The sequence below is a fragment of the Notamacropus eugenii genome, chromosome 4 (genome assembly GCF_028372415.1).
Source record: "Notamacropus eugenii isolate mMacEug1 chromosome 4, mMacEug1.pri_v2, whole genome shotgun sequence".
NCBI lineage: Eukaryota > Metazoa > Chordata > Mammalia > Diprotodontia > Macropodidae > Notamacropus > Notamacropus eugenii.
The window spans coordinates 87,580,508-87,608,082 of NC_092875.1; the positions used below are offsets into that span (position 1 = coordinate 87,580,508).

At 40.1% G+C, this 27,575-nt stretch overlaps 1 protein-coding gene across 6 annotated transcripts in view; it reads right to left on the reverse strand.

The window, feature by feature from the left end:
• The window catches only part of ARHGAP39 (Rho GTPase activating protein 39), a 444,016-nt gene that overhangs the window by 25,634 nt on the left and 390,807 nt on the right, over positions 1 to 27,575 (reverse strand). For 5 of the 6 annotated variants that reach the window (XM_072602781.1, XM_072602780.1, XM_072602779.1 and 2 more), the window contains 2 exons: positions 16,864 to 16,956; positions 10,440 to 10,513 (listed from right to left, as the gene is read on the reverse strand). In XM_072602781.1, the coding sequence (XP_072458882.1) occupies positions 10,440 to 10,513; positions 16,864 to 16,956 (167 nt within the window). The remainder of the gene's footprint in view (positions 1 to 10,439; positions 10,514 to 16,863; positions 16,957 to 27,575) is intronic. The other variant, XM_072602782.1, reaches the window with a different exon arrangement.

Here is a 27,575-nt window from a genome sequence, read left to right on the forward strand (position 1 = left end):
AGGAAGGTGTTTATGGAGGAAGGGGACTCAAGGACACATGGAGGTTGGGGAAAGAGAAGTGAGAGCAGGACTAACACATGGGGGCTGGTGCTAGTGATGTGGGGGCCTAGCCAGAACTGAGAGGAAAAACATTCAGAGACATACATGTGAGGGCTGAATACAGATACATGCAAGAGAGGATGGGCGACCTGCAGGGGCCAGACCAGACACACAGGCAAATGGGAGGAGGAGGACAAAGATTTCCTCTCTCACTGCAAGGTCTCAAGTTAAAGTCCCAGACCTTGTAACCAGATCTTGGTCTCTTTGAGTTAGTTCTGCTTTCCCCTGGAGAGATTTTTGGTTTTTTTTTTTTTTGGTGGGAGGACAGGAGACCATAGAGCACAGAGCCAAGAGGCAGGAGCAAGAGAGACTGAGTGACCGAGAGAGCACACAATACTCTACAGTAAAATTAACAAAGGTCTTTTTTTGGAATGCAGACTTTTCAGAATTCTTAAGTTAAATTTGTCTAATGTGAATTTATGTAAAACAAGAATTGTCAGAATAGAGTTTCATGAATCCACTGATCATGAAAATGTGTGGCTGTATTCACAGCAACACTCTTTAACATGGCCAAGAACTGAAAGAGAAATGGATATACACCAATTAGGGAATGTCTAAACAAGTTCTGGCACATGGGTTTAATGGGATATGACTTAACATAAGAAAAGATAAATATGAAAGATCTGGAGAAATATGGGAAGACATCAAATGAAACAGACTTAATTAAGCAGAACCAGGAAAATAATATATACAATGACAGTAATATAAATTGATAAGAACAATACAAAGACATTGAACACAATATAGTTATAATGATCAGGCTATCGAGGTAAAAGAGCTGGGAAAAGGTAATTGTTTTTTCATCCAATGGATGTGGAATGGTACATATGCTGTCAGACTCAGTGAATATACTGACTGGCTTTTGCTGAATTGTTTTCCCTTTTTCTTTCAAAATCTTTGTTAGAAGGGAAATTTTACTAGGTTGGGGGGAGGAGGTTAGAATATTTTTGTAGAAGATATTGTAAAGCAGATTCCTAATTAGTTATTGGATAGATCAGACCTTTGAGATCCTTCTCAGCTCTCAAAGTACATGGTTATGTGACTGTCAATGTGAAGGAATTTGGGGTGGGAGGGGGAAGAAGAGACAGTTGCAGATAAGCAAATTTTGGTTTAAGCAATCAGTCAACCAATAAGCCAATTTAAAACCGATAACCAATTAAGTGTCTACTATGTGCTAGGCACTGTGCTAAGTGCTGGGGACATACAGAAAGGCCCAAGAAAGTCTCTGCTCTTAAAGAACTCACAGATTAATGGAGGAGTCAAAAAGCAAACAACTATACATATACAAAAAATAAGAAGGATAAATTGGAGATAATAGGGGGAAGGCATTAAAGGGGATCAGGAAAAGCTGTCAGAAGGTGGAATTTTAGCTTAAGACTTGAAGGAAGCCAAGGAAACCAAGAAGTAGAGATGAGGAGGGAGAGAGCATGAAAGACTGCCAGTGAAAATCAGCTGAGTCAGCAGAGAGCAGAAATAAAGTCAGCATCACTGGATCATAGGCTGTCATGGAGACAAAGCTGTAGCTGTAAGAAGCCTGGAAAGGTATGAGAGAGTCATGCTGCAAGGGCTCTGAATGCCAAACAGGATTTTACTTTTCATCCTGGAGGTAAAAGGGTGGCACTTGAATTTATATAATGGAGTTTGGGGGTTTGACTTGGTCATGTTTAGGCTTCAAGAAGATTGACAGCTGTGTAGAGGACAGACTGTAGTGAAGAGAGACTTGTGGCCAGGAGACCAAGCATCATGCTCTTTTAATAGTCTAGGTGAGAAATGGGCATACACAAGAGAGGCTAAGAAGGTAAAATCAACAGGACCTGGCGATAGATTGGATGTAGGGTGAGACAGGACAAGGAGTTGAGGGTAACACCTAAATTGTGAGGCCAGGTGACTGAGAGAACTGTGGTACTCTTAACAATAAGAAGGAAGTTTGGAAGGGGGAAGGAAAAGCCAATAAGTTCAGTTTTGGACACAATGAATTTAAGATGTTTATGGAACATTCGATTTCAGATGTCCAACAGGCATTTGAAGGTGTGAGTCTGGATATTAGGAGAGAGGTTAGCAGATATGAGCATCATCAGCATAGAGATAACTAAAATCATGGCAGGTGATGGGATCAACAAGTGAAATAATATTGAAAGAGAAGTGGGTCAGGACAACTTCTTAGGGAATGGATGCTAAGCAGGCTGAAGATTTGGCGAAGGAGGCAGAAGAAAGAGTAGTCAGCCAGGTAGGAGGTGAAGGAAAACAGACTAGTGTCCCTGAAACAGAGAGAGAAGTGAGCATCCAAGAAAACAGGATGATCAGCAGTGTCGAAGGCTGCAGAAACATAGGAAGGGTGAGGATCAGAGAAAAAGTTCATGAGATTGGGCAAATTAAAGAGGTCATTCTGGAGAGAGCAGTTTTAATGGAATGATGAGGTCAGAAGTAAGACTATAAAAAGTTAAAAAGAGAGTGAGAGGAGAGGAAGTTGGAGCATTAATTTACACACTGACAATGAGATTGATGCATGAGTTGCTCAGGAGGCTCTGAAGAAAAGTTTGGGAGAAAAGAGGTATTAGACTGACTACCAAACTGAAGGTCGCCGTGGTGCTGACCTCATTGTTATATGCTTGTGACACATGGACAGTCTACCAGCACCATGCCAGGAAACTGAATCACTTCCATTTGAACTGTCTTAGGAAGATTCTGAGGATCATCTGGCAGGATAAGGTACCAGACACTGAAGTTCTTGCTCAAGCTGAACTGCCAAGTATTCAAGCTATGCTTCAGAGAGCACAACTCCGATGGGTTGGCCACACTGTTCAAATGCAAAATGTATGCTTGCTAAAAAGACTATTTTATGGAGAACTCACATGGGGCAGGTGATCACATGGTGATTCAGAAGAAGTGATACAAGCACACTCCCAAGGTCTCTCTCAAGAACTTTGGATTTCATGGGAGACACTGGCACAGGACCGCTCAGCATGGTGTGCTCACATCAGAAAGGGTGCTGTGCTCTATGAGCAAAGCAGAATTGAGACAGCACAAAGTAAACGTAGGATGTGTAAATTTGGAGTATCCACCCCAAATATTCACACCTGTGGTAGAGCATTCTGAGCTCATATTGGTCTGATCAGTCACATTCAGACACAATGAAATTTCAATTCATCATGGTGATGTCATTTTGATCCTCTTCAAGAACAAAGGACAACAACCAACCATGGAAGGCTTTCTCAAGGAGTTTAGCTTCATTAGGAAGGAGAGATATAGGACAATAGCTAGTGGGGAGGGACAGATCAAGTGAGGGTTTTTGAGGATGTAGGAGCAAGAAAAAACTTCCTAACAATTATGAGTGTCAAAAAATGGAATGGGCTCAAGATGTGGTGTTTGTCCTCATTTCGAAGTCTTCAAGCAGAAGCTCATGACTTGTCAGAGAAATATAGAGGGGGTTCCTGTTCTGGGAGAAGTAGGACCAGATGACCCCTGGAATCACTTTCACTGCAGAATTCTAACTCTTTGGGAATGAATTACCCTCTAGTGCTTTCCCCACCAAGGTCACAATAAGGTCTAGAGTCCCAGGGTTGTATTGGATGAAAGAACTATATATAGAGATCTGCCAAGAGGAATTAGTTACATACTACTGTTGAGCATGGGGAAGGCCATGGAACATGATCAGAAGGGGCTTATGTTACAGGTAAGAGGCACTGTGATAAAACTAGACAAAGAGTTAGATTTAGACCCAGAAGACTCTGAATTCTGCCCTCTGGAGTTTATATATCGGCTAATGGGAGGTTACAATATAGAAAAAACAGGTACACTTATGCTAGGCACTGAGTGTAGGAAAGGTAACATTGGAAAGGAAAGCTCTACTACCTGCGGGTCCCAGCCTCTTTTCTTTTCTTTAAATTTAATTTAATTTAATTATTATTATTTTTTAATGTTCTACAATCACTACCATAAAATTAAGATTTCCTCCCCACACCTATCCCCCATTACCCCCCTCCCTCCCCACGACAGCATACAATTCTGTATAGGTTCTACATATACTTTCCAATTGAGTACATTTTCACTATACTCATGCTATTGTAGTCAAACTAAAATAAATGGAAGAAATCATATAACAAATCAAAACATAATACACAAACACACACACACCCACACCCACACCCACACACACACACACACAAACATGATCTGCTACATTCTGCGAATGACTTCCATATTTCTTTCTCTGAGTGTGGAAGGCATTTTGCCTTAGAAAACCACCATTGGGATTTTTTTTTTTAATAAGTTCTTGTGTTATTACGAAGTTCCAAGTGTACCAGAAAAAACTCTTGCATACTGTGGTCGTTGCTGCGCTCAAAGTTCTCCTGGTTCTGCTCCTTTTGCTCAGCATCAGATCATATAAGTCCTTCCAGGCCTCTCTGAAGTGTTCTTGTTCATCATTTCTTATGGCGCAATAGTACTCCATTACATTCATATACCATCATTTATTCAGCCATTCCCTAATTGATGGGCATCCCCTTGACTTCCAGTTTTTGGCAACTACAAAGAGTGCTGCTATAAATATTTTTGTACATGTGGGACCCTTTCCCATTTTTATGATCTCTTGGGGATACAGTCCTAGTAGCAATATTGCTGGGTCAAAGGGTATGCACATTTTTGTAGCCCTTTGGGCATAGTTCCAAATTGCTCTCCAGAATGGTTGGATTCACAGCTCCACCAACAATGAATTAGTGTTCCAACTCTCCCACATCCTCTCCAGCATTTATCATTTTCTTGTTCTGTCATGTTTGCCAATCTGACAGGTGTGATGTGGTACCTCAGAGTTGTTTTGATTTGCATCTCTCTAATTAATAGTGATTTAGAGCATTTTTTCATATGATTATAGATATTTTTAATTTCTTCCTCTGAAAATTGCCTGTTCATATCCTTTGACCATTTAACAACTGGGGAATGACTTGTATGGTTATATATTTAAGTCAGTTCTCTATATATTCTAGAAATGAGGCCTTTATCCCTGAGCTTAGCCGTAAAAATTCTTTCCCAATTTATTACATCCCTCCGAATTTTGGTTGCATTGGGTTTAGTTGTGCAAAAACTTTTCAGTTTAATATAATCAAAATTATCCATCTTGCTTTTCTGTCTCCTCTTTAGTAAAAAATTCTTCCCTTCTCCACAAATCTGATAAATACACTATTCCTTGCTCCTCCAGTTTATTCATGGTATCAATCTTTATACCTAAATCATGTACCCATTTGGACTTTATTCTTGTGTATAGTGTCAGGCATGGGTCTATGCCTAATTTCCGCCACACTGTTATCCAGTTTTCCCAGCAATTTTTGTCGAACAGTGAGTTCTTATCCCAGAAGCTGGGGTCCTTGAGTTTATCAAACAGGAGGTTGCTATATTCCTTGCCTACTGTGTCTTGAGTGCCAAGTCTATTCCACTTGTCTACCCCTCTGTTTCTTAGCCAATACCAAATAGTTTTGGTAATTGCTGCTTTATAGTACAATCTGAGGTCTGGTAGCGCTAGGCCACCTTCCCAAGCATTTCTTTTCATTAGTCCCTTTGATATTCTGGACCTTTTGTTCTTCCAAATGAATTTTGATATTATTTTATCCAGCTCTAGAAAATAATTATCTGATAGTTTAATTGGTATGGCACTAAATAAGTAAATTAATTTAAGTAGAATTGTCATTTTTATTATATTAGCTCGGCCTACCCATGAACAATTGATGTTTTTCCACTTACTTAAATCTGACTTTATTTGTGCAAAAAGTGTCTTGTAATTGTGTTCATATAATCCCTAGATTTGTTTTGGCAGGTAAACTCCTAAGTATTTTATAGTGTCTACCCTAGCTTTAAATGGGATTTCTCTTTCTATCTCTTGCTGTTGGACTTTGTTGCTAACATGTAGGAATGCAGAAGATTTGTGTGGGTTTATTTTGTAACCTGCCACTTTGCCAAAGTTGTTTATTATTTCAAGTAGTTTTTTACTTGAATCTCTGGGATTCTCTAAGTATATCATCTGCAAAGAGTGATAACTTAGTTTCTTCTTTGGTTATTCTTATTCCTTCAATTTCTTTATCTTGTCTAGTTGCTACAGCTAACATTTCTAATACCATATTGAATAATAGTGGTGATAATGGACATCCTAGTTTCACCCCTGACCTTACTGGAAATGCACCTAGCTTATCCCCATTGCATATAATGCTTGCTGAAGGTTTTAGGTAGATACTGCTTATTATTTTATGGAAAGTTCCCTTTATTCCTATGTTCTCCAGTGTTTTTAATAGGAATGGGTGTTGCATTTTGTCGAAAGCTTTTTCTGCATCTATTGAGATAATCATGTGGTTTTTGTTAGTTTTGTTGTTGATACGATCAATAATGCTAATAGTTTTCCTAATATTGAACCAGCCCTGCATTCCTGGTATGACTCCTACCTGATCATAATGTATTATTCTCATGATAAGATGCTGTATTCGTTGTGCTAAAATCTAATTTAAAATTTTTGCATCTATATTCATTAGGGAAATTGGTCTATAACTTTCTCTGTTTTGCCTCTTCCTGGTTTGGGTACAAAACCATATTTATATCATAGAAAGAATTTGGGAGGACTCCTTCTTCCCCAATTTTCAAAAATAGTCTATATAGCATTGGAATTAACTGTTCTTTAAATGTTTGATAGAATTCACTTGTGAATCCATCTGGCCCTGGAGATTTTTTCCTAGGGACTTCATTGATGGCTTGTTCAACTTCTTTTTCTGAGATGGGGTTGTTTAAGTATTCAACTTCCTCTTCTATTAATCTGGGTAATTTGTATTTTTTAAAATATTCATCCATCTTGTTTAGATTATCGAATTTGTGGGCATAAAGTTGGGCAAAGTAATTTCTAATTATTGTTTTAATTTCCTCCTCATTGGAGATGAGCTCACCCCTTTCATTTTTAATATTAGTAATTTGATTTTCTTCTTTCTTTTTTTAAATCAGATTGACCAAAGGTTTATCAATTTTATTAGTTTTTTCTTAAAACCAACTATTGGTTTTATTTATTAATTCAATAGTTTTTTAATTAATTCAATAGTTTTTTTAATTTCAATTTTATTAATCTCTCCTTTGGTTTTCAGTATTTCTAACTTGGTATTTACTTGGGGATTTTCAATTTGTTCTTTTTCTAGCTTTTTCAGCTGCATGGCCAGGTCATTCTCTTTCTCTATTTTATTTATGTAGGCCTTCAAAGATATAAAATTTCCCCTAAGAACTGCTTTTGCAGTATCCCAGAAGATTTGGTAGGTTGTCTCATTATTGTCATTCTCTTGAATGAAGTTGTGGATTGTTTCTATGATTTGTTGTTTAACCCACTCCTTCTTTAGGATTAGATTATTTAGTTTCCAATTGATTTTTGGTATATCTTTCCATGGCCCTTTATTACATATAATTTTTATTGCATTATGATCTGAGAAGGATGCATCGATTATCTCTGCCTTTCTGCACTGGATTGTGAGATTTTTATGTCCTAGTACATGGTCAATTTTTGTAAATGCCCAGCTTCTTTTCTTGTAGAAGGGGCTCATCTTTTCTCTGAGCCTCAGTTTTTTTATCTGTAGAATGGGGATAACCATATAGTGCTTTTGTAAAGAAAGCACTTGTAAAATGTTACAAAACTGCAAATGTTACTATGATGAAACTCAGACTCAAAAAGAAATGGATTTTTCCAAGGTCACGCAGTTAGCTGGTAGCCTCCTGACTAAAAAAGCACCAGTTTTGATTTGGAAGAATAGGTATAAAATAGCATGTCCTCAAGAAAAGGGGTGGCACCTGAGTCATTTCTACGCTACCTTTAGGATCATCTCAGGCCACAGTGGTTGTACTTGGTTCTTTCCCCATCCTGCTACTGTCTGTCCAGCTGGAGGCCTCCCTTAATAGCCAGTTAAGGACCTAAAGGGACCTCAGGAGATACAAGTAGGCAATGTGACTTCACTGCCACCGGACAGAGCAAAATTTGGCTCACCCTGGAATTAGACAGCCCCTCTGCTTGTTGAGAGTGCCAGGAAATATTAGGGCCCTAGAATGTGGAAATTACTTTGCTAAAATGGCAATAGGAGCTTAGATATGCAATCCTAGACTACCAGCTCTCCAGGATACTGGTGAAACTTGATGGAACAAGCACTGGACTTGTAGTAAGTACACCTGGATTCAAGTTCTGACTTATTATATATTACCTGTTTGATTAAGCCATATTTTCCTCCTCTATAAAATAAGGGAGTTGGACAAGCTTGTTATTAAGGCAGGGGTGTATTTTCCTATCTCTTCTCATATCCATTCTCATTCTATTTCCTTCAGTCAAAACTTCCCAGTCAGTCCGCCAATAAGCACTTATTAAGTACCTACTATTTACCAGGTTCAGTATTATGAATTGGGTGGGGTGACAATGAAAGGCAAAAGACACTTTCTATCCTTGAGAAGCTCACAATGTAACTGGAAAGATAACATACAAATAGCTACGTCCAAACAAGTTATAAATAGGATAAATAGGGCATAATCAACAGAGAGAAGACATTAGAACTAAGAGGGGTTGGGAAAGCCTTCCTGTAAGAAGGTGGGACTTTAGCTGGGACTTAAAGGAAACCAAAGAAGCCTGGAGACAGAGACATGAATACATACATACATACATATATATATATATATATATATATATATATATATATATATATATATAGAGAGAGAGAGAGAGAGAGAGAGAGAGAGAGAGAGAGAGAGAGAGAGAGAGTGAGAGTGAGTGTGTGTGTAGGTATGAAGAACTTTGAACACCTAACAGCAGATTTTATATTTAATCATGGTGCTGATGAGGAGTTACTGATGGGGAGTAGGGGACACATGAGATTCAAGACACAAACGTGTGCTAGATCTAGCTCATGTGAGCATTTACAGTTTGGAAATGGGCAAACTACAAATCAGTGCTGGAGTTACTGTTCTGTTGACTGAGAAAATTAATGATGCAGATTGTGTGTTGTGTACACACTCCCACCCTGGCTGTTAAACAGTTATCGGCACACCCTATAGATCCCCTCTAGTTCTAAATCCTATTGCTTCAGTAACACCTTTCTGGAGACCCTGCTGGGGAACAAGGCTGCCACCACGTGGTCAAAGCGGACAGTACTGTTATCCCCTTAAAGTCAGCTCCCCAGTATCCTTCCCTCCGTGGCTGTAGAGGGGAGGCATGTGGGGGAAGGGCCTTTCTCAGAGTCCAACAGCAGAGAGGCTGTTCACAGGGCTACTGGCTCTGCTCTGGTGTCCAGGGATCCTCTTTAAAAGTCTATTGCTGGGTAGGTCTCTGGGTACAATTTTGTCTTTTTTAGCCTCTTAGCTCTCTTGGCTAGCAGTGTTGGGGGAAAAGCTCTTTGTAGCATGCTTAGAGTCAAACTGAAGGTAACAGCCCTAACTTTGACTGCTTCAGTGAGTATTCCATAAGCCTTTAAGTACCTTAATTATAATTATTGTCAATATTATCTAGGCTCTTCAAGGCTGGTAGCCTCAGAGAAGCAGAGTAAGGATGTGTGTACAACGCTAGTGCCAGGGTTACTGTGATTTGAAGCTGGGGGACTAGGTGTTTGCCTAATCATTTCAGAGCTCCCTGTAGCTTGTAGGACAAAAATCACATTACTTAGCTTAGTATATCAGGTCTTCCAAATCTGACACCAGCTCTTTTCCAGGAACCCTCTGATCCAACCAGGCCAGCTCCTTAAGGTCCCCTGAATATGCCTCACATGTTTATCCTCCTGTCTTTGTATGCAGTAGGATCTTGTCTAAAATGCCCTACCTTCTCTGCCTCACAGAATTCTCCTTGTTCATTGAGATTTAACTCAAATAACACCTCTTCTATGAAAACTGACCTGACCACCCCAAGCTCACATGGATCCCTCCCTTTTCCTTGCTCTGGCTTTGGCATATCTTGTCTGTGCTACTCATAAAGCTTGTAGCTTTTCATGTCTAGAGTTTGTCTTTCCAAATATGGCTGTGGAGTTAGACCTTGCACAGGATTGTCTTGGAAGGGGCCAAGATGGTATCTGTTAGAGACAATGGGAGAGCATAGGTGGTCATCTGAAGGAAAATGAAACATATATGTGTATGGACACTCATCAGGGCCTCAGGATTATCCAAGTATGTTCACACTGTCAAGGTTATGTACTTCCATGTACAATTTCTGTCCCTCTCCTTCCTTCTGAGATTAAGAGGAATAAGGAAAGCTTCTTGGAGAGGTTTTTCTTGGGGTATCCTTTTCCAAGCCGGGTGGCCCAAGTCCATTCTACCACCCCTGGGAGAAGAGCCAAAGTAAAACGAAGGAAAGAGACTAATACCTTTTTGGCTCCTGTCAAGGCAGCTTTCTGGAGCTTGTTGTAACAATACTTGGCATATGTGCTTATCGCCACCCCTAAAAAGAAAAGAAAAAAACAGTTAAGTCTCTATGCCTCATGAAAGAAGCTGGAGCCCAGTTCAACCTAGCTCTAGTAGGCAGAAGGAAGAATAAAAGAAATAAAGGGTAAAAACTCCCTAAGTCCCAGTCTATGAATTTGAACCCTAAGGCAGAACTTCTGCAGTGGTAGTACCCTTCAGAAAATAGAAGTGTGTCCTCCAGCTATGGAGGAAGTTAAGTAGAAAATGGGACAACAGTACTGTGTATCAGTGTGAGGTGGTTGTCAATTTGAAGGTGGGAAGCAATGGTCCATGTGCTTGAGTGTTAGTTCCTGTATATATGGCTATAAGAATACATGGGTATAAGAACATGGCTATGTTGGTTTGTAGGTGTGTCTACATGGTTTGGATTCTACAAATATCAGAAAATGAATGTACTGGTATCAGTCCCTGGGCGGTGTGGGTGTGTGCATGGATGTTTCATATATAAATTGACCCACTGACACTATTCAGAGAAAGAGCCACAGATACACTGATGACTCCTAATCACTTTTTTTGAGGGGTAGGGTGTCTTCTCATAAAGGCTCAGGTGAAAGCCAGGTGCCACCTCTGTCAGCTAGCAGGACTAAAGACTCAGTGGGATGCAGTGAAGAGAATGCTGGATTGGGAATCAGAAGCCCAGGGTCTGATGTTAGTTCCAATGTTAACAATTGTGTGACCTCAGTCAAGTCATTTCCCTTGCCTGAGCCTTAGTTTCCTCATCTACAGAAAAGAGATAATACTGCTAGGATGACCTACCCTAGAGGGACATTGCAAAGAAAATGCTTGGTAAATCTTAGTGTTAGAGACAGGATTTGTGGTTATTCTTTTTGTTTCTGTGTTTCTTCCCCTGGGTCTGCCAGGACATCTTCTTGTTGCCTCTAGTAGGGTATCTCTCCGATGTTGCCTGCCTGAAGGCGGGAAACTGCACTAATTATTGGCCAGGCCCTTAGTGGGTTATGTTTAGACATCTCTGGGATCAGTCACACTGAGGCAGCTGATAACCCAGTGGAGAGAACGCTGAATTTGCAGTCAGGAAGACTTAAGTTCAAATCCAGCCCCAAATACTTTCCAGCTGTGCAGTCCCAGGCAAGTCATTTCACCTATGTGTCTCAGTTTCCACAACTGCAAAATGGGGATAATAACAACACCTATCTCATAGGGTCATTGGGAGGAACAAGAGAGACAATGCTTGTAAAGCTTTGCTGGTTGTTACTGTTATCACCCTGGGCCAACAGAATCTTGGTTGTAATCGCATCATCTGATTTTGCTAACCAGCCTAGTTCAGGAGGTAGTGGGATCCCTATAACCAGAGGTCTTCAAGCACTGGTGGAATGGTCAGTTACTGGGGATGTGGTAGGGGGAATTTCTGCTTAGGTACAGTTGGACTAATATGTTGCTGAGTTATCTTTAACTTTTTCCTCTCCATCAATAGTCCTTACAAATGATGCCTTTGTATCATGCCATGTCTATGGCAACCAGCAGTTGTATATTGACTAACTTACTATGGGAATGAATTAAAATGAATGCTCTATAGCAATCTTAAGCCTATCATCTGAGCTGCCATATTAACCAAGGGGATCTTCAGTGAAGCATAATTTTGCCAATTCCAAGAAGTCAGGGATTCCCTCAAGGAGGGAATATATGGGAAAAGTAGAAGGCAGTGTTAGGTCTTCAGATCTGATCTCTGCAATTTCAGTAATTCAGTGAGGTAGCTGCTTTGATTCTGAAGCTGGTTCTCTTTTTCCGAACAGAGGAAAGTATGAGAAATAACAAATGCCACAGCAAAGGATTAAGTTAGGGATTTCGACCTGAGCAGAGACCTCATAAGAAGAGAAGAAGCTGACAGGGACATCTTTAGAGGTCATATTCAACATGGGCTTAGACAAAGGTCAAATGCTAGAATGATATGGAGGTGATAGTTTTGCTATACTCTGCCTTAGTCTGACCACAACTAGAATGTTTTGTTTGGTTCTGGATGCCATATTTTAGGAAGGATGTTGAAAAGCTTCCAGAGAAAGGGAACCCGGATGGGGAGGGGGCAGGAAACCATCCCACAAGAGGAGGAACTGGGGATATTTATCCTGGAAAATAGAAGGGACATGATAGCTGTTTTCAAGTATTTGAAGGACTGTCCTGTGGAAAGGAATTAGACAGTTACTGTTTGGCTCCAGACAGCCAGTAACAATGGGTGGAAGTGACAAAGAGATGCTGATTTGATATGAGGAAAACCTTCTAACAGTCTAACAGTGGCATGAGTTATTTTGCTAGGTAGTGAAAACCTCTGAAGGTCTTAAAGTTGTGGCTGACTGACCACCTGCCAGTTTTTAAATCTGTTCAAATAAGGGTTGGATTAAATCACCTCTGAGCTCCCTTTCAATTCTGAGGTCCTGGATTCCATGAGAAGGGGGTGTCCTCCAGGGCCTGAGTAGAGAGAAAGAGGAAAGGAAGAGGCAGGAGGGAGGTTTCAAGGCCATTTCAGGGTCAGGTTGGAGAGATACAGAGCGTAAGTATCTGCTTCTGTCCTTGCTTTCCTCTTTCCAGGAGGAAAAGTGAATCAGAGAATCTTAGGATGAAGATTGGAACATCATATGATCTAGGGCCTGTGTTTTATGGATGACAAAATGGAGGCCTGGAGAGGGGAAATACTTTATCCAAGGTCACTTACGCACTATATAGTGGAGCAAAGATTCAAACTCAGGTTTTCTAATCCTAAACTCAAGTTTCTTTCCACTATGTTGGTACTTACTAACATATAATGTTAGCTCCTATTATTATTTTTTATGACTTCCTCAATGACCTCTTCATAGGAGGGTTGAAATAGTTCACAAGGATTCTTAGTGAGAGTTATTGGGGATAGTCAGTGGGCAGAAAGATGTTGCCCATACTTGTATTGCAGGGACACAGCTCTCAATGGCTTGAAGTTTGTTGTGGGGTCCCACAAGGACTCTGGGATCATGGCCCTTCTAGTTGTGTGTCTGTAGTTGTGTGTGTGATGTCTGCAGGGGACATCTTCAAGGGACATTTCTCCTGGCTGTCAATGAGGGACAGCACCTCCACTACCACCTCAGTGTAAGCCCAACAAAACTCCAAAACTGTATAAATGCTGGAGACTTTCCAGATGCTGTAGGATTTCATAAGGGCTAATTCTCAGGATGCATCCCCACTTCTTCCTGTTGGAGAAGCATTAATTCTTTGGAGTGCCAGGCTCATGGCATACTAGAAAGCACTCTGTCCCAAAATGTAGTCATAGACTATCAGAGCTAAAAGGAGCATCAGGAGCTTTGCTAGAATTTCCAGGCTCGGCTCAAGTGTTACCTCTTACATGACTGCATCAGATACTAGTCCCCTCCCTTAATTAACCAATCAAGTAACAAGCATTTATGAAGTAACCTATGTGTCAGACACTGTTAGGCACAGAAGATGCCAAAACAAAAATAAAACCATTCTTCCATTCTTCTGTGGGAGATGTGTGTACATCTAAATACATAAAAACACATACAAAGTAAAGACAAAGTAATTTCAGAAAAGGGAGGGTACTAGCAGCTTGGGGATTCAGGAAAGACCACATATGATTTCAGCTTTGGACGAAAATCAGAGTTCGAAAAGTACAGACAAGGAGGGAGGGCATAGCAAGCATAAAAAAGCCTGTGCAAAAGCAAAGGAGAAGGGAAACGAGGTTGTATGTGAAGGACAGCAACAAGGTCAGTGAGGAAATGTAGGGCATGTGATGGGAAGGAATGAATTATTAAGTCTGGAAAGGTACATTTTGTATGTATTTCTATTTATCTGGGCACATCATGTTCCCTCCCAATAAACTGTAAGCTCCTTGAGGGCAGGGATTGTTTAATGTTTTTCTCCAAATTCCTTGCACCTAGCACAGTGCAGAGCACACAAGTGGGAGCTTAATAAATGCTTATTAAATGAACTATTCTAACCATACCTGAACAGGTACAGCCTTTACAATAATCCTGGACAAGTGGTCACTTAGTCTTTCCTTGAAGACTTTCAAAGATGGAAAATTGAGTATCATCCAAAGCAGCCCACTGCCCCTTTAGACAGCTCTAATTGTTCAGAAAGTTTTCTTTATATGGAGCTAAAATCTGATGCTCTACAATCTATTCACTGCCCCTAGTTCTACCCTCTGTGTTTGGTATACCCAAGTATACCAAATCTAATGCCTCTTCTACATGCTGGCTCTTCAGACACGTGACCCTAATTCTTTTCTACTACAATATCTCTAGTTCCTTCAAGTGATTCTTCTACAATCTGGTGTCCAATCCTGTCATTATTCTGGTGCCCTTGTCTGACCCTACACTAGATGGTTAATGTCCTCTGCAATATGTGGTGTTCAGAACTATATACAGAAGTCCATGGAGAGAACAGTGGAATAACTGGTCATTTTTCTAAACACCATGTTTCAATGAATACAGTCCAAGATCATGTTAGCTTTTTTGGCTGCCACATCATAATGATAATCCATATTGAACTTGCGATCCACTAAAACATCTGGATCTTAATTCATAGACGTTGCTACACCTCCCCCATCTTGTGAACTGTGAACTTTACATTTATTCCTATTAAGTTTCTGTCTATTTCATTTAGTCCACCACTCTAGATTGCTGGGATCTTTGAAGATCCTCCTGATTCTGTCACCCAATGTTTAGTTCTCTTTGTCCCACTTTTTTGCATCTTCTTGGTGACTAGCATTTTTTCCATATACTTTACTGATTCAAGTATAGCTTATGTGGGCTTGTTGAGTCTGTAAGGAGTGAGACCATATCCTCTACTTTTTCCATTGCCCTGAATCTCATGACAGAGAATAAGTAAAGCATGGTGTCCTGCAAATTTTTACTGACTAAATGATAGGAAATAGGAAGACTTAATCGATGAGCAAATCTTCTCTGCAGCCAGAAATCTGGGAAGAAAGTTAGGGACTCCTGTACATTTGTCTCATCAAGATCAAATCTGAGCTATAGTAAAAGCTGTGGTGTGTTATGAAAAGAAAGTGCTCCCCTACAAATGGGAGCTCAGGAGGACAGGGAAACTCTGTGGGCCTCTGTAATGTTAATTAGAGTTAAAGATCTTCCCCCTCATCCATTAATAGGTCTCAGATACTTTTTGTTAATTTCTAATGAGGCACACACAGGGTCACAAGGGTCGCACCCTCTGGCTCAGAAAAGTGTACATATACTCTGACTTGAGGGTTTACTTTGGGGCTTACTCTTTGGAAGAAGGTTCATGTGCCAGATAAGACTGTAGGTAGCCATTAAGAAGCCCCCCTAACTTTGAAAACCCAGATGGTGGTGCTTCTCTCTCTGGTAAATATGTATGTATGTATGTAATGGTCAGATGGTTGGATCTGTTGATTTGTGATGTATGTATTGTTTATGAGCAGACAGTAAGAAGCCCTGTCTGTTGGTCTTTACTTTTCCACTTGTATTTTCTCTGTTGGTGAATGTAATTAAAGCAGATTGTTGACCCCTCAAAAATTGATTTCCTTTTAGAAAAGCAAATCTAAGAATCTGTGCAGCAGGCTTCCTGTGTATGCTGGGGTGCTTACTGCTACAGCCTCCTAGACCAGTTATCCCCAGCAGACCAGGCTATGGAACAGGAAGTTACTACCAGCCTCCAGTCTTGAAAAATTGAGTCTACTTCACCTAAAGAGAAGACCTGCTCATTTTTGAGTAGGTACTCAGTGATACATACTTACCTGCCTGGACCAACATTTTGGCATGAAACACATAGTGCCCCTTGCTCTCATCCCACCCACATATACTCATCCAGAAAGCAGAGATTTTAGTAATGAAAATGCCCTAGAGCAACAAGATGTAAGAAGCCATCAGAGGCACAGTTAGCCAGGCGGGGCTGGGCTCACAGCCTCTAGACACCAAAAATGTCTCGCTCTATTGTCAATTCCTAACCCCACCAAATCTAGAAAAAAAAATCTGAGGAAAAAAGAATTTGAAAATGTAATCTCTGGTTTAAAAATTTTAATTTAATTGAGTGGTTCTACCAACCTTCCCCCCCCCGCAAAAAAAGGATCTCATGAGAATAAGTGAGAGGCATAAACTCCTTTATGCTGTTCCCCTAGAGTGGCTTAACTAAATAGTAATATTACCTCTCTTTGCCAGTAGGCTAGGGCCCCCCTTGTGATCCATTCCTCCCATTAGTCTTCCTTAGCCCAATGTGCAAGGAGAGGCTAGTGCCCAAGCCCAGGAGCATTAAGAGAAGAAGAAGGGCAAAACAGAAACTGGAGAAAAGCAGATTTGCTCTGGTGAAGATCTAGAAAAGAAGCTGCTAAGAGAAGAGGTGGTAGCTGGACCCTACCATCGTGCTCTTCAAAATAGGGCTTGGGTTTCTTTCTCAATTTGGATTTCTTCTTAGTGTTCCTTTCCAGCAGCTCTTTTATGTGCTGAGTCACTGGGGAGCAAACAAAACGATGAGGACAACAGAATGTGTGCATGTACACACACGCACATGTGCGCGCGCACACACACACACACAGACACACACACTCTCCTTGAAACAGCCATGACAAAAAAAGATACCTTGTTTTAAGAGTTAGTGAGTCAGCGGCCATAGAGATACCTGTTATCTCATCTTTCCCCCCAAAAAAATGCAATTGAAGGAAGCAGTCTGAGAGTCAAGGAGATCAGTGTGCTGGGTTGCATTGCTTGTCAAGGATGAAATCATTGCTTTGGTCATCTCATCCCACCAACAGGTCAATAGTATAGTTATACTATAACATAGTATAGCTATAAAAAGCAACTAACTTAAATAATAATATTGTGGTCACATTGACTAGTTAGTAACCTTAGAGGCTGCCTTAGGAAATAAGTCTTCCATTTTCTTCCAAAAGGGCTTTTTGGGTCCACTGTAAAAGGTTCCCCTGCTTAGCGCCATCTAAAAGATAGCAGGGATATGAAGGTGGTTCACGTGTGGGTTTAATCTCTAGAACCAGGAGAGGAGGACCAAGTTGCTCATGTAGGGCTGAATTTCAGGGAGTGATAACACACATGACAGTATGTGTGGGCATGAACGTGTGTGTGCATGTGTGTATATCTGGTCTATCATACTGTGCAGGTATGAAGCAAGAGGAGAGGGAAAAGAAAAGGCCATTACGGAGTTTTCTCATTGTTGGATTTCCGTGACAATTTTCGGTTTTTCTTAAAGGAGATGAAGGGACGACCTGTTAGCTCTCTCTCACTCTCAAACTTCATGTAGCCATTTATTTGATATTCCAATTCAACAAACATTTCTTAAGTGTCTATGATATACAGAGCTCTATATGAATACTGTTATGTTATAAATATAAAGCTGAAAAATGACAAATCCTTGTCCACAAGGCACTAACAATCTAAATGTGTAGCCCTGCCATGTGCATTCATCTTATTTTGCATTCTATATATATGCCTCCATATAATGCCTCCATAATCAGATCCCTGAAAGCTACGGTTATTTTTTAGCAATTCTTTCTATTGCCAATACACATAATAGGGTGCTCAGCAAATGCTTGCTGAACTGATTCCGATTGTGTGAGAAGAGTTAGGCAAGAAGAGTTCAGTTGATGGCAAGGGGCCTGAACACCTTCTCTTTGTCCCAAATGCTCCCCACCCCTGCTAATGCCTTTACCAAAGGGTAACAGAAGACAGGGGACACATCAGTTCAGCCCCATTCTAGGAACAAAACAAAGTAAGTTTGGTCTGGTTCTGGACTCTGAACCTCCCATACCCTTCCAGGACAGAATGAGGGAGAATGCAGTCCTAGGATGGTCTGCAGCTCAATTTGGCCCAAAGCTGACCACTGGGTCTGAAAACAAGGTTTTTGCAAATGGAAAATGACACTGGAAGAAAAAAAATAAGCTGTGGAATAAGAGAAACCAATAAGCAGAGGGCAGGTATAAAATCAACTTTCAGTGCTGGCCTCTGAGGCAAAGCAGACTAAAGGATGAAACACTGGCTTTTCATTGCTGGGCACTCTGGGGTGGTAGCCTTTCTACAGGGCACATGAGTTCTTCAGAAATGAACTTCACAGGCCTCTTGTGCATTTCATATGGCTAAAGAGCACTTACCTTTCAGTTCCATTTCCATTCCACTTTCAGGTAAAACCAAATAACAATAATGATGTAACAACAGCATGTGCTTATTTCTGCAGCTGTATATGGCTAGAGGGAAGGTGGGGGCCTGACACTGATGAGCTGAGGAGACCTTCTCTGAACTTCAGTCTCCTCATCTGTAAAACAGGCTAATGACACACTATCTGGATTTTTTTCTTCTATTTTTGAGGGTGGTTATGAAGAAAACGCTTTGTAAATCTTAAAGCATTACGGAAATTACTACTCTATTTTGAGTTATTACTGCCACATAATTTGTTTAGAAAGGTGAAGTCACTTGCTCAAGATTACAGAGCCAGTAAATGTGAGGTCAGAGGTCTCTCAAGCTCAAGTCTAGGGCTCTTTCCATTACACTACATGACCATAAACAAATCTTGTCAGTATCAGATATTCTTCATGGTTCATCTGAGTTTCCAACTCTTCAGGTTCAGATCTGGCTACTTCCTCTTGTTCCATGATAGCATGATTAGTAATTCCTCTACGCCTGAAGAGAAGAGTAAGGCTGCTTATTGCTGAACCACTTCTTTGTCTTCCTCCTAACTCTAGGCATCAGGAAGCAAGTAAATATCCAATCCAGGTGAGCCTGGGAGGTTCCAACAGAGCCACAGGGTTAGAAGTTTTCTCCCCATCCCTGGGTATCAGTTATGCCCAGTTCCAATGCCATTTAGAAGCACAATGCCCTGCAAACAAGCATTCAAAGGCTTAGGATTTTATAGCTAGAAGGGAGCTTAGAGATCCTCTAGCTCAACTCCGTAATTTTAAAACTGAGCCCCAGAGAAGGTAAATAACTTGCCAAGGTTACACAAGTAGTAAGTGGCAGAGCTGGGACGTGAACCATGGCCTCTGATGCCAAATCCACTGCTGTTCTTTTCACTACCCCAAACTGACTATTGTTCACCAGTATTACCTGCCCCAGTCTCTTCTGGCATATTGTTTCTGCTTAAAAACCAAGCCTTGTCTCAGGTTTTGCCCTATTTTCTGACTATGGTTTCTAATTATAATCTTAAGTTATTTCCTGCCATATTCTTATATCACAAGGTTCTTTTGGAGTAATTCTTAGGGCCCAGTAGTATTCAGACCAGTGAAACCAACATTAGGTTTCATTTACATTTATTCCTCTAGATACCAGTCAAGGACCAAGGAGGACTCAAGGGCAGATCCCCTGAAGGAAGTTTATATTTAACTCCCAATGTTCTAGTAATTTCATTTCTTATCACAGGCCCTGTCACTAGTCACACCTCTTAAGGCAGGTTCCTGGGTTCAGGTATGTATATCTCCCTCTATTCCTTCCAACCACACACTGATTACTACAAGTAATGCTTACTGAGATCATGAGTACCTTTCACTTAATAACTGAGAGGTGATCATTAATATTGATACTGAGAATGAGGAGCACAGTCAAATATGGATAAAGAACAAATATATTAACCTAAATATCTTACCAGTTCCTTAAATCCATCTGATGTCTAAACTGAACTCCTATCTTTCCACCTCAAACATAAAATCACAGAAGAGGTGGAAGAGACTTCTGAATTTATATAGTCCAATGTGTACCTGATCAGAGATCCTCTCTGCAACCTGCCTGACAATATCCAGTGTCTGCCTGAATACTGCTGAAGGGAAAATAATTTTCTCCAGATGAAATCCATTCCATATTTGGTCAGTTGTTGTGGGTAGTTTTTTTTTTAAGCTTTAACAACACACTGATTTTTATACTATAATAATTTCCCAGTATATTCTTTTCTTCATTAAGTCCTCTTCATAATAAAAAAAACTCAAATGACAATGACTAGTTTTGATAAGTATGCAACATTTTGCTCCTGTAGCCCCCTGGTATTTTTACTGAAAGTATATTTCATCATGTGGATAGATGTAATTGTTAAGAAGCTTTTATTTACATCCAGGTGAAATCTGATTCTCCTAGTCCTATCTTCTGGAGTCAATTAGAATATTAAGAATAAGGGCAGGCAATGGAAGACAGATGAAAAAGTGTGGTATTTTACTCCTGGTTATGTCCTGTAAGGAGTGTGACAAGAGAGAAAGCTAAGAGTAAGTCAAGGTCAATAAGGTGACTACCAAAAGACTTTTTTGGTGCTCTTTGAAGGAAAAGAGCGCAAAGAAAAGGACCACTGATCACTGTGAGTGGGTAGGGCAAGGTAAAGGGGGAGGAAGGAGTGGAACTGATTATGCCTGATCTTGAACAGAATAAAAATGTGTGACCCTGACCAGATGAAACCAGATCAAGTTAGTTTTTTCACCTTCGGTGGAAATCCATCAGATGGATCTTGGATTTGGTGCTAAACACATGAGTTTCATTGCTCTCTTTAAATTCTCTGGTTATTAAGAATGGATATTACTTCAAGGAAATGTGCAAAAGGTGTAGCTCTTAAAGATCACACTTTGATGACTGTTACAGATATTGTAGTGGCTGCTGTTGTAGGGAGGTAAAGCAATTCAAAATTCATCCAAGCCCATAATGAAATAACATCAGTAGTATCATGAAACATGATGCCAAGACAAAACAGTGTTATGAAACAGTTTAATTAATTCTCAGAAAACAAGTAAAGACCCGCAGAGAGATCTAGCAGCTAGGGGAGTTACTGATTCCTCTATACTTCAAAATAGGTTTCTTGAAATTGGAAGAACACCAAGAAGACTTTTAAAACACATACACACACACACACACACACATTATTTCACATATCATGGACAAGATAGTCCTCTTTAAGGACTAAAGACTGGAGTATGTGCTAGCAGATAGTTTGGGACCAGGTTATAAGGGGCTTTAAAAACTAAATAGAGGAATTAATTTTTATCCTAGAGAAAAAGAGAAATCTTCGAGTTGAATGAGTAGGATGGTGACATGGTCAGACCTGCATTTAAGGGAAATTACTTTGGCAGTAGAGTGTAAGATGGGCTGGTGGTATAAAAGTTATAAAGTTTGTTACATAAGTTCAATAAATTATTTTTGTATTATTCAATAAATTATTTTACTTATCTGCTAATCTGAATATAAGTACAGCTAGTAAGAAAGTACCTTCTTGCCTTTGATGAGTTCAAGACTAGAATAAATAAAACCTAAGGCAATGAAAGAACAAGTAGATATGATTGTTTTATAGACGGGTGATCTGTGAAAGATTGTGGTGAACAGAAAAGGCGTTATAGGACTGGCAAATACTGTACCAATATTTTAAAAATGGAAGAGATGAGGATTTGCAAACTTAAAGTAAGCTTAATTTTGATTCCTGGCAAAATTCACAAACGTACTATTAAACATCTAGAAAAGAAAGTGGTTATTACAGAGAGAAAGACTATCTTAATCAAGATCAAGTTATATGATACTACTCTAATTTCTTTTTTGAAAAGGGTTAATAGATTGGAAGGTCTGGGAATGTTGTAGAGCTAGTTTGCTAAAATATTTGACAAAGTCTCCCATGCTATCCTTGTGGACAAGATGGTCAGAAGTGGGTTAGACAATAGTAAAATAGTAAATAGTAAATAATAATAATAAAAATAGTAAAAGCTGAGGGGGATAGCTGGATGACAGATTCAGGATATAAAAAGATCTTGATAGGTTGGACTGTTTTTAGCTGGGAATTGGGAATTTCCCAAGAAATTCAGAAAATGGTAAGATTATGGATTGAAGTAGCCTTTTTACCCATCCAGTTTTCCTTTTCTGGATTATCTCTAGCTTTAATTCAGTAAGAATTTATTTATTATTAAGTTTGGACTATACGTTAGACACTATGCTATGTGCTAGGGATATAACGACAATAACAGAATAGTCCCTGCCTTCAAGTATTTCACATTTTCCTACAAGAAATAATTTGTACACCAATAAGCAAATACAATAATTCAAAGTAATTCTGGGGTGACTCTGAAGAGCAGCTTATGAGTAACCTTCCTAAAATGTAGTGCCCAGAACTAAAAATGTAGTGCCCAGAACTAAAAACAGAATTCTAAATGTCATTCAACCTTTGCATGGGATAGCATGGCACTAAGCTTTCCTAGTCCTATATATTAAACTTCCCCTAAGATTCTAAGATGACATGACCATACTGAGCTGTTGATTTATACTGAACTTGTAGTCCATTAAAATTTCCATATCTATTTTAGATGAACTGCTACACTGTACTTGTGAAGTTGATATTTTTAACCCAAGTTAAGGCTTTACCATTTACCCATATCAAATTTTATCTTACTCAGTCCAGCCCAATATTCTGAAAGCAGCAGGGTACACTGGAATGCATACTGGATTTGGGATTAGAAAAGCTGGGTTTGATCTCGACTCTGGGTGATCTTGGGCAAATCACTTAACCTCTTTAGGACTCAGTTCCTCATCTATAAAATGAGAGGGTCAGGAGGATAAGACAGCCTGTAAGGACCCTTCTGACTCTCAAGCCATGTTCCTATGAACAGGAACATGTGGAAGTTGCAGTGAACCAGATTTTAGACTCATATAAGGAAAAGCTTCCAAATACTGATAGGTACCAAAAAGTGGAATGGGTTACCTTAAGGGGTTAGAGATTCCCCACCACTAGAGATTTTCAAGTGGAGGCTGTCTGACTACTCAAAGATACGTTTTTGAGGGGATTCACGTTTAGGTAAAAGTTGGATGAGATGGCATTTGACGTATACTCTAACTTAAGATTACATAATTATAATACCTTTTATCCATCACAGCCCTTTAAATCCTTAAAGAAAGTAATTGCGCCTTTTTTTTTTTGCCAGTCTTTCTCCCCACCTCCCCCCCAGGTTTATTTTCTAGTTCCTTTAGCTAGTTCTCAAATGATATGATATATAACAGTGGTGTCACACTCAAACATAAATGGATAACTTATGCATACTGACTTGGAAAACGTCAGTGTTTAACCTTAGTGTTAAAAAATTAACACTACACAAGTTGTATTATATTTTTACTTATTTTGTTAAACAAGTTCCAATTATATTTTAATCTGATTCTGGCTGCACTGATCTATAATCTTTTCACCACTCTGGCTGCCCTCTCCTGAACACACTTTCATTTGTCCATATTACTCCTAAAAAAATGCTGTGCTCCAAACAGAAAATAGTACCGCCAATGTAATCTGACCAGTGCAGGAGAGAAAAGGACTATCCCCTCTCTTGTTTTGGATACTGTGCCCCGGTCTTCATTAGCACTATTCCTATTAACATAACAATTATCTTCTTCTAAACTTACAAACCATGCTATTTTTTTTTCTGGTCTGGACTTGGGATTGTGTTGATATATGGAATTCTTGGTGAGGGAATTTCCTCTATTTAGGTGAAATGGAAACTTCTGCAATTTCCTGTCTGAGGCAATTGCTCAGGACACTGAGAAGTGAAGTGACTTGCTAAGGGTTGCACAGCCAGGATGTATCAGAGGGGGGACCTGAGCCACACTATGACTATACTGATATGGCTATATATTAATACTGCTTGGAGGCTGCTTCTCCTAATGACAGTGCTGTCTCTCTTAATGACACTCTTTCCCCAATCACCAAGGATGTCAACCTTGGATACTTTTCTTTCTCTAGATTCCTATATCCATATCAGTCATGTTTTCCATCATGTTTCTGAAATTCTTTTTTCCATTTCCATGGAAAGATACTACCCTAGATCAAACTCTTATTATCTTTTATCCAAACTATTACAAGACAGTTTCCTAACTGGTCTTTCAGATGAGTTTATTCCTCCACTAATTCAATCTGCGTAGGCTGCTGAATTCATTAACTTAGTGAAGACTGAAGGCTTCTGACTCTCCAATTAGGCTGCCTTTTTCCCATTTGATATGAACATGCCTTCTACTTCATGCTCCAGGAAGGTTACGTTGCTTCCCCTCCTCTTTCAAGTCTCAGCTTCTAGGCCATGTTCTTAATAAGGCCTTTCCCAACTAGCTGTAAGCATTTACAGATTTGCACAGAGCCCCTGAATGACACTCATGCTGGGTGTTCTACTTAGAGTACAGAACCAAGAAAAATGGGTGAAAGGTGCAAGGAAGCAAATTTGGCTCTAATGTAAGGAAAAACTTCCTAACAATCAGAGGTGTCCCAAAGCAGAACAGGCTGGTTTCACCTCCTCAGCAGTCTTTAAGCAGAAGTTGGATGACTCTTTGTAAGGGATGTTATAGTGAGGATTCCTTCTGGATATATATTGCAGTAGATGACCACTCTCAAATTCTGTGAATATAAAATCCATAGGATCACATGATTTAGAAGTGATCTAGTCTTATGCCTTCATTTTACAGACAGGAAAATGAAGGTCCAGAGAAGGTATGTGGCTTGTTCCAAACTGTGACATTAATAAGAAGTAAATCTGGGATTCAAACACTAGTCTTCTCCATCGCTCTCTTTCTGTGGGTACTTTGTGTCCTACACCCCTGGGGGATCCACCATGAAGATTAGGATAGAAGGTGATCTGTCCCTTCATCTCACCAGGGATTCTTTCAACATTCTTTTTATATGTGGCTAGTGGTCTGAACTCTCCAAAGAACAGCTCTGGGGAACTCCACGAATGAATTGCACTGCTGCCAGCCTGCTCAGATCTCAGTCATCTAAGATAGGCCAGGACTGAACCTCCCTGGGGCTGCTGGAAAAGAGTAGCCTAACAGAGGAGCCTGGCTCCATGTAACCCTGGCTGTCACACTGGTGACCTTTCAGTCCCAACAATCAGTTAAAGTGGTGCTAGGGAGAAATATTGGTTTCCTTCTGGGAAACATATGGGTGGCACAGTTTGGTCTTTCATAGACAGAGGCAGCTTCTATAGAAAAGGAGATGAACTCATTACTTTGTGGGGAAGACAGACCCTTGACTGGGAGCCAGAAACTTCTTGGCAGGGTGAATTAATCCATATAGTACTTATGAAGAAAAACAAAAAATAAGCCTTTAATTTTGTGAGATTGACATTGTTGCCACAATTTTTCATGGAAGCTGCTGGGACAGGAGTGGGTGGCATGAGGCGGGGGTAGATAAAGGCTACAGTATCATTGGGAAGTTGCCACAGCATCTGCAATCCTTCTGCTCCTTTTGTGGCCTGTGCAAAGGGACTGATAAAAAGGAACATAGGCGTTCTATTGCAGGCACTGTTGCCCAAAGCTCTGGCAGGAACCATGTCCAGCAGGGAGACCAGCAACAAGAACAGAGAGGGAGCTAAAAGAACATGACGTCATCCTATGGAGGGAGGGTGAAGAAGCTGAACTTTCTGGGCCTCTGAACCTTGGGGAGAACAGACCTTGCTCTGTGTTGCATCCGATTTCTCCCTGTTGCCTACTCACACATGAACTCCAGGAGCCTGCACTGAGGCCTGAGAGCTGGACATGAGAACAAAAGGACAGCTTTGTTTTTCCAGAAAGGAAGCTTTACCCCCATAGGGCAAATACTCCAAATGAGCTGCTCCCCCAAACTGCATGTCACACAGAATGGCTCTATGTAGGCTTGAGGCCGCATCTTTTCCTTAAAAGGCTGGGAGACAGAACATATCTCCCAGGCATCAGCAGGAGGTGGTAATGCTACCAACAGGCTAAGACTTCAGCCTAATCCTCCTTCTATGCCGAGTGGAACATGGAAGCCATTTTTACCTACTGTCAGGCTGTCAAACACGCCAGCTATATAGGATGTTTTCGTAGTTCAGATTGGCCTTAGTTTTAGCTGTTAGCACAAAATGGTTCTGTGCTTGGGCCTAGTCAAATGATGCTCATGCTACATGCTATCACTTCTTCTTTCTCGTTCTTTTCAAAATCTCAGAGTTGGCAGGGAATTCTAATGTCGGGCAGCAGCAGAGGGCTAAACTTGGAAGACTTGAGTCTGAATTTTCTCTCAGACATTAGCTGTGTAACTTGTGTCACTTCACCTTTCTTAGTTTTAGTTTCCTCATTTGTAAAATGAGGATAAGATAGCACCAACTTTTAACAGGTTTGCTGTCAGAATCAAATGAAACAACACATGTAAAGCATTTTGCAAATCACAAAGTGCTATATAAATTTGAGCGATGATGATGATGAGGATGATGTCATCTAGTCCAATCTGTACCAGGAATCTCTTCTACAACATCCCAGACAAGTGATCATCCAGTTTCTACTTGAAGACCTCTAGTGATGAGGAATCCACTATTTCTAGAAGTAGTTCACTTCATTTCTAGATAATTCTAATTGACATGCAAATTTCCCCTTATGTTGAGTAGAAATCTGCTTCTCTGAAGTTACAATCCATTTCCCCTGGTTTTAACCAACTCTGGGGGCCAACTAAAACAGCTTTAACCTCTCTTCCTTAAACACTTTTTCAAATACTTGAAAATGGCTATCATATCTCCCCAAGTCTTCAATAATTCAGACTAAACATTTACTATTTCCTCAGCAAATTTCCAAATGGAATGGCCTCCTGATCCCCCACTAATCTGACTGGCTGTACTCCTGTTTGTCTATACTCTTCCTAAAATGTGGCATCTAGAACATTCTTCACATCATCTGGCCCCTGTCTGAAGACCTTCCATGAGAGGTGTAACTTAATTACCTTTTGGGGCAGCCTACATAGTACAGTGGAGAACTTGGTTCAAATTCTACCTTTTATGCTTACTAATTTTGTGACCTCGGATAAGTCAGTCAATTTCCTTATCTGTAAAATGAGAAGTTTGGACAATAAGGCATAAGTGGTCCCTTCTAACCTAAGTCTATGATCCATGGATGCCTTCTGGACAGCCTTTGAAAGTTTTTCCTAATATGATGATGAAATCCTACCTCCTGGCATGAAACTGTTGTTGCCCACTGCTTCTAATTCTGTTCTGAGGCCAACTAGATAAAATATATTAAATTCAAATCTGACAGCTCTAATCTGGATAAACTGCACTGACAAGTTCTCGAGTAACCAACCCATGGAGGAGTGTTCATAATGTTCCATATTTGAAATGATTTCAGCCACAGAGGATTTCATAT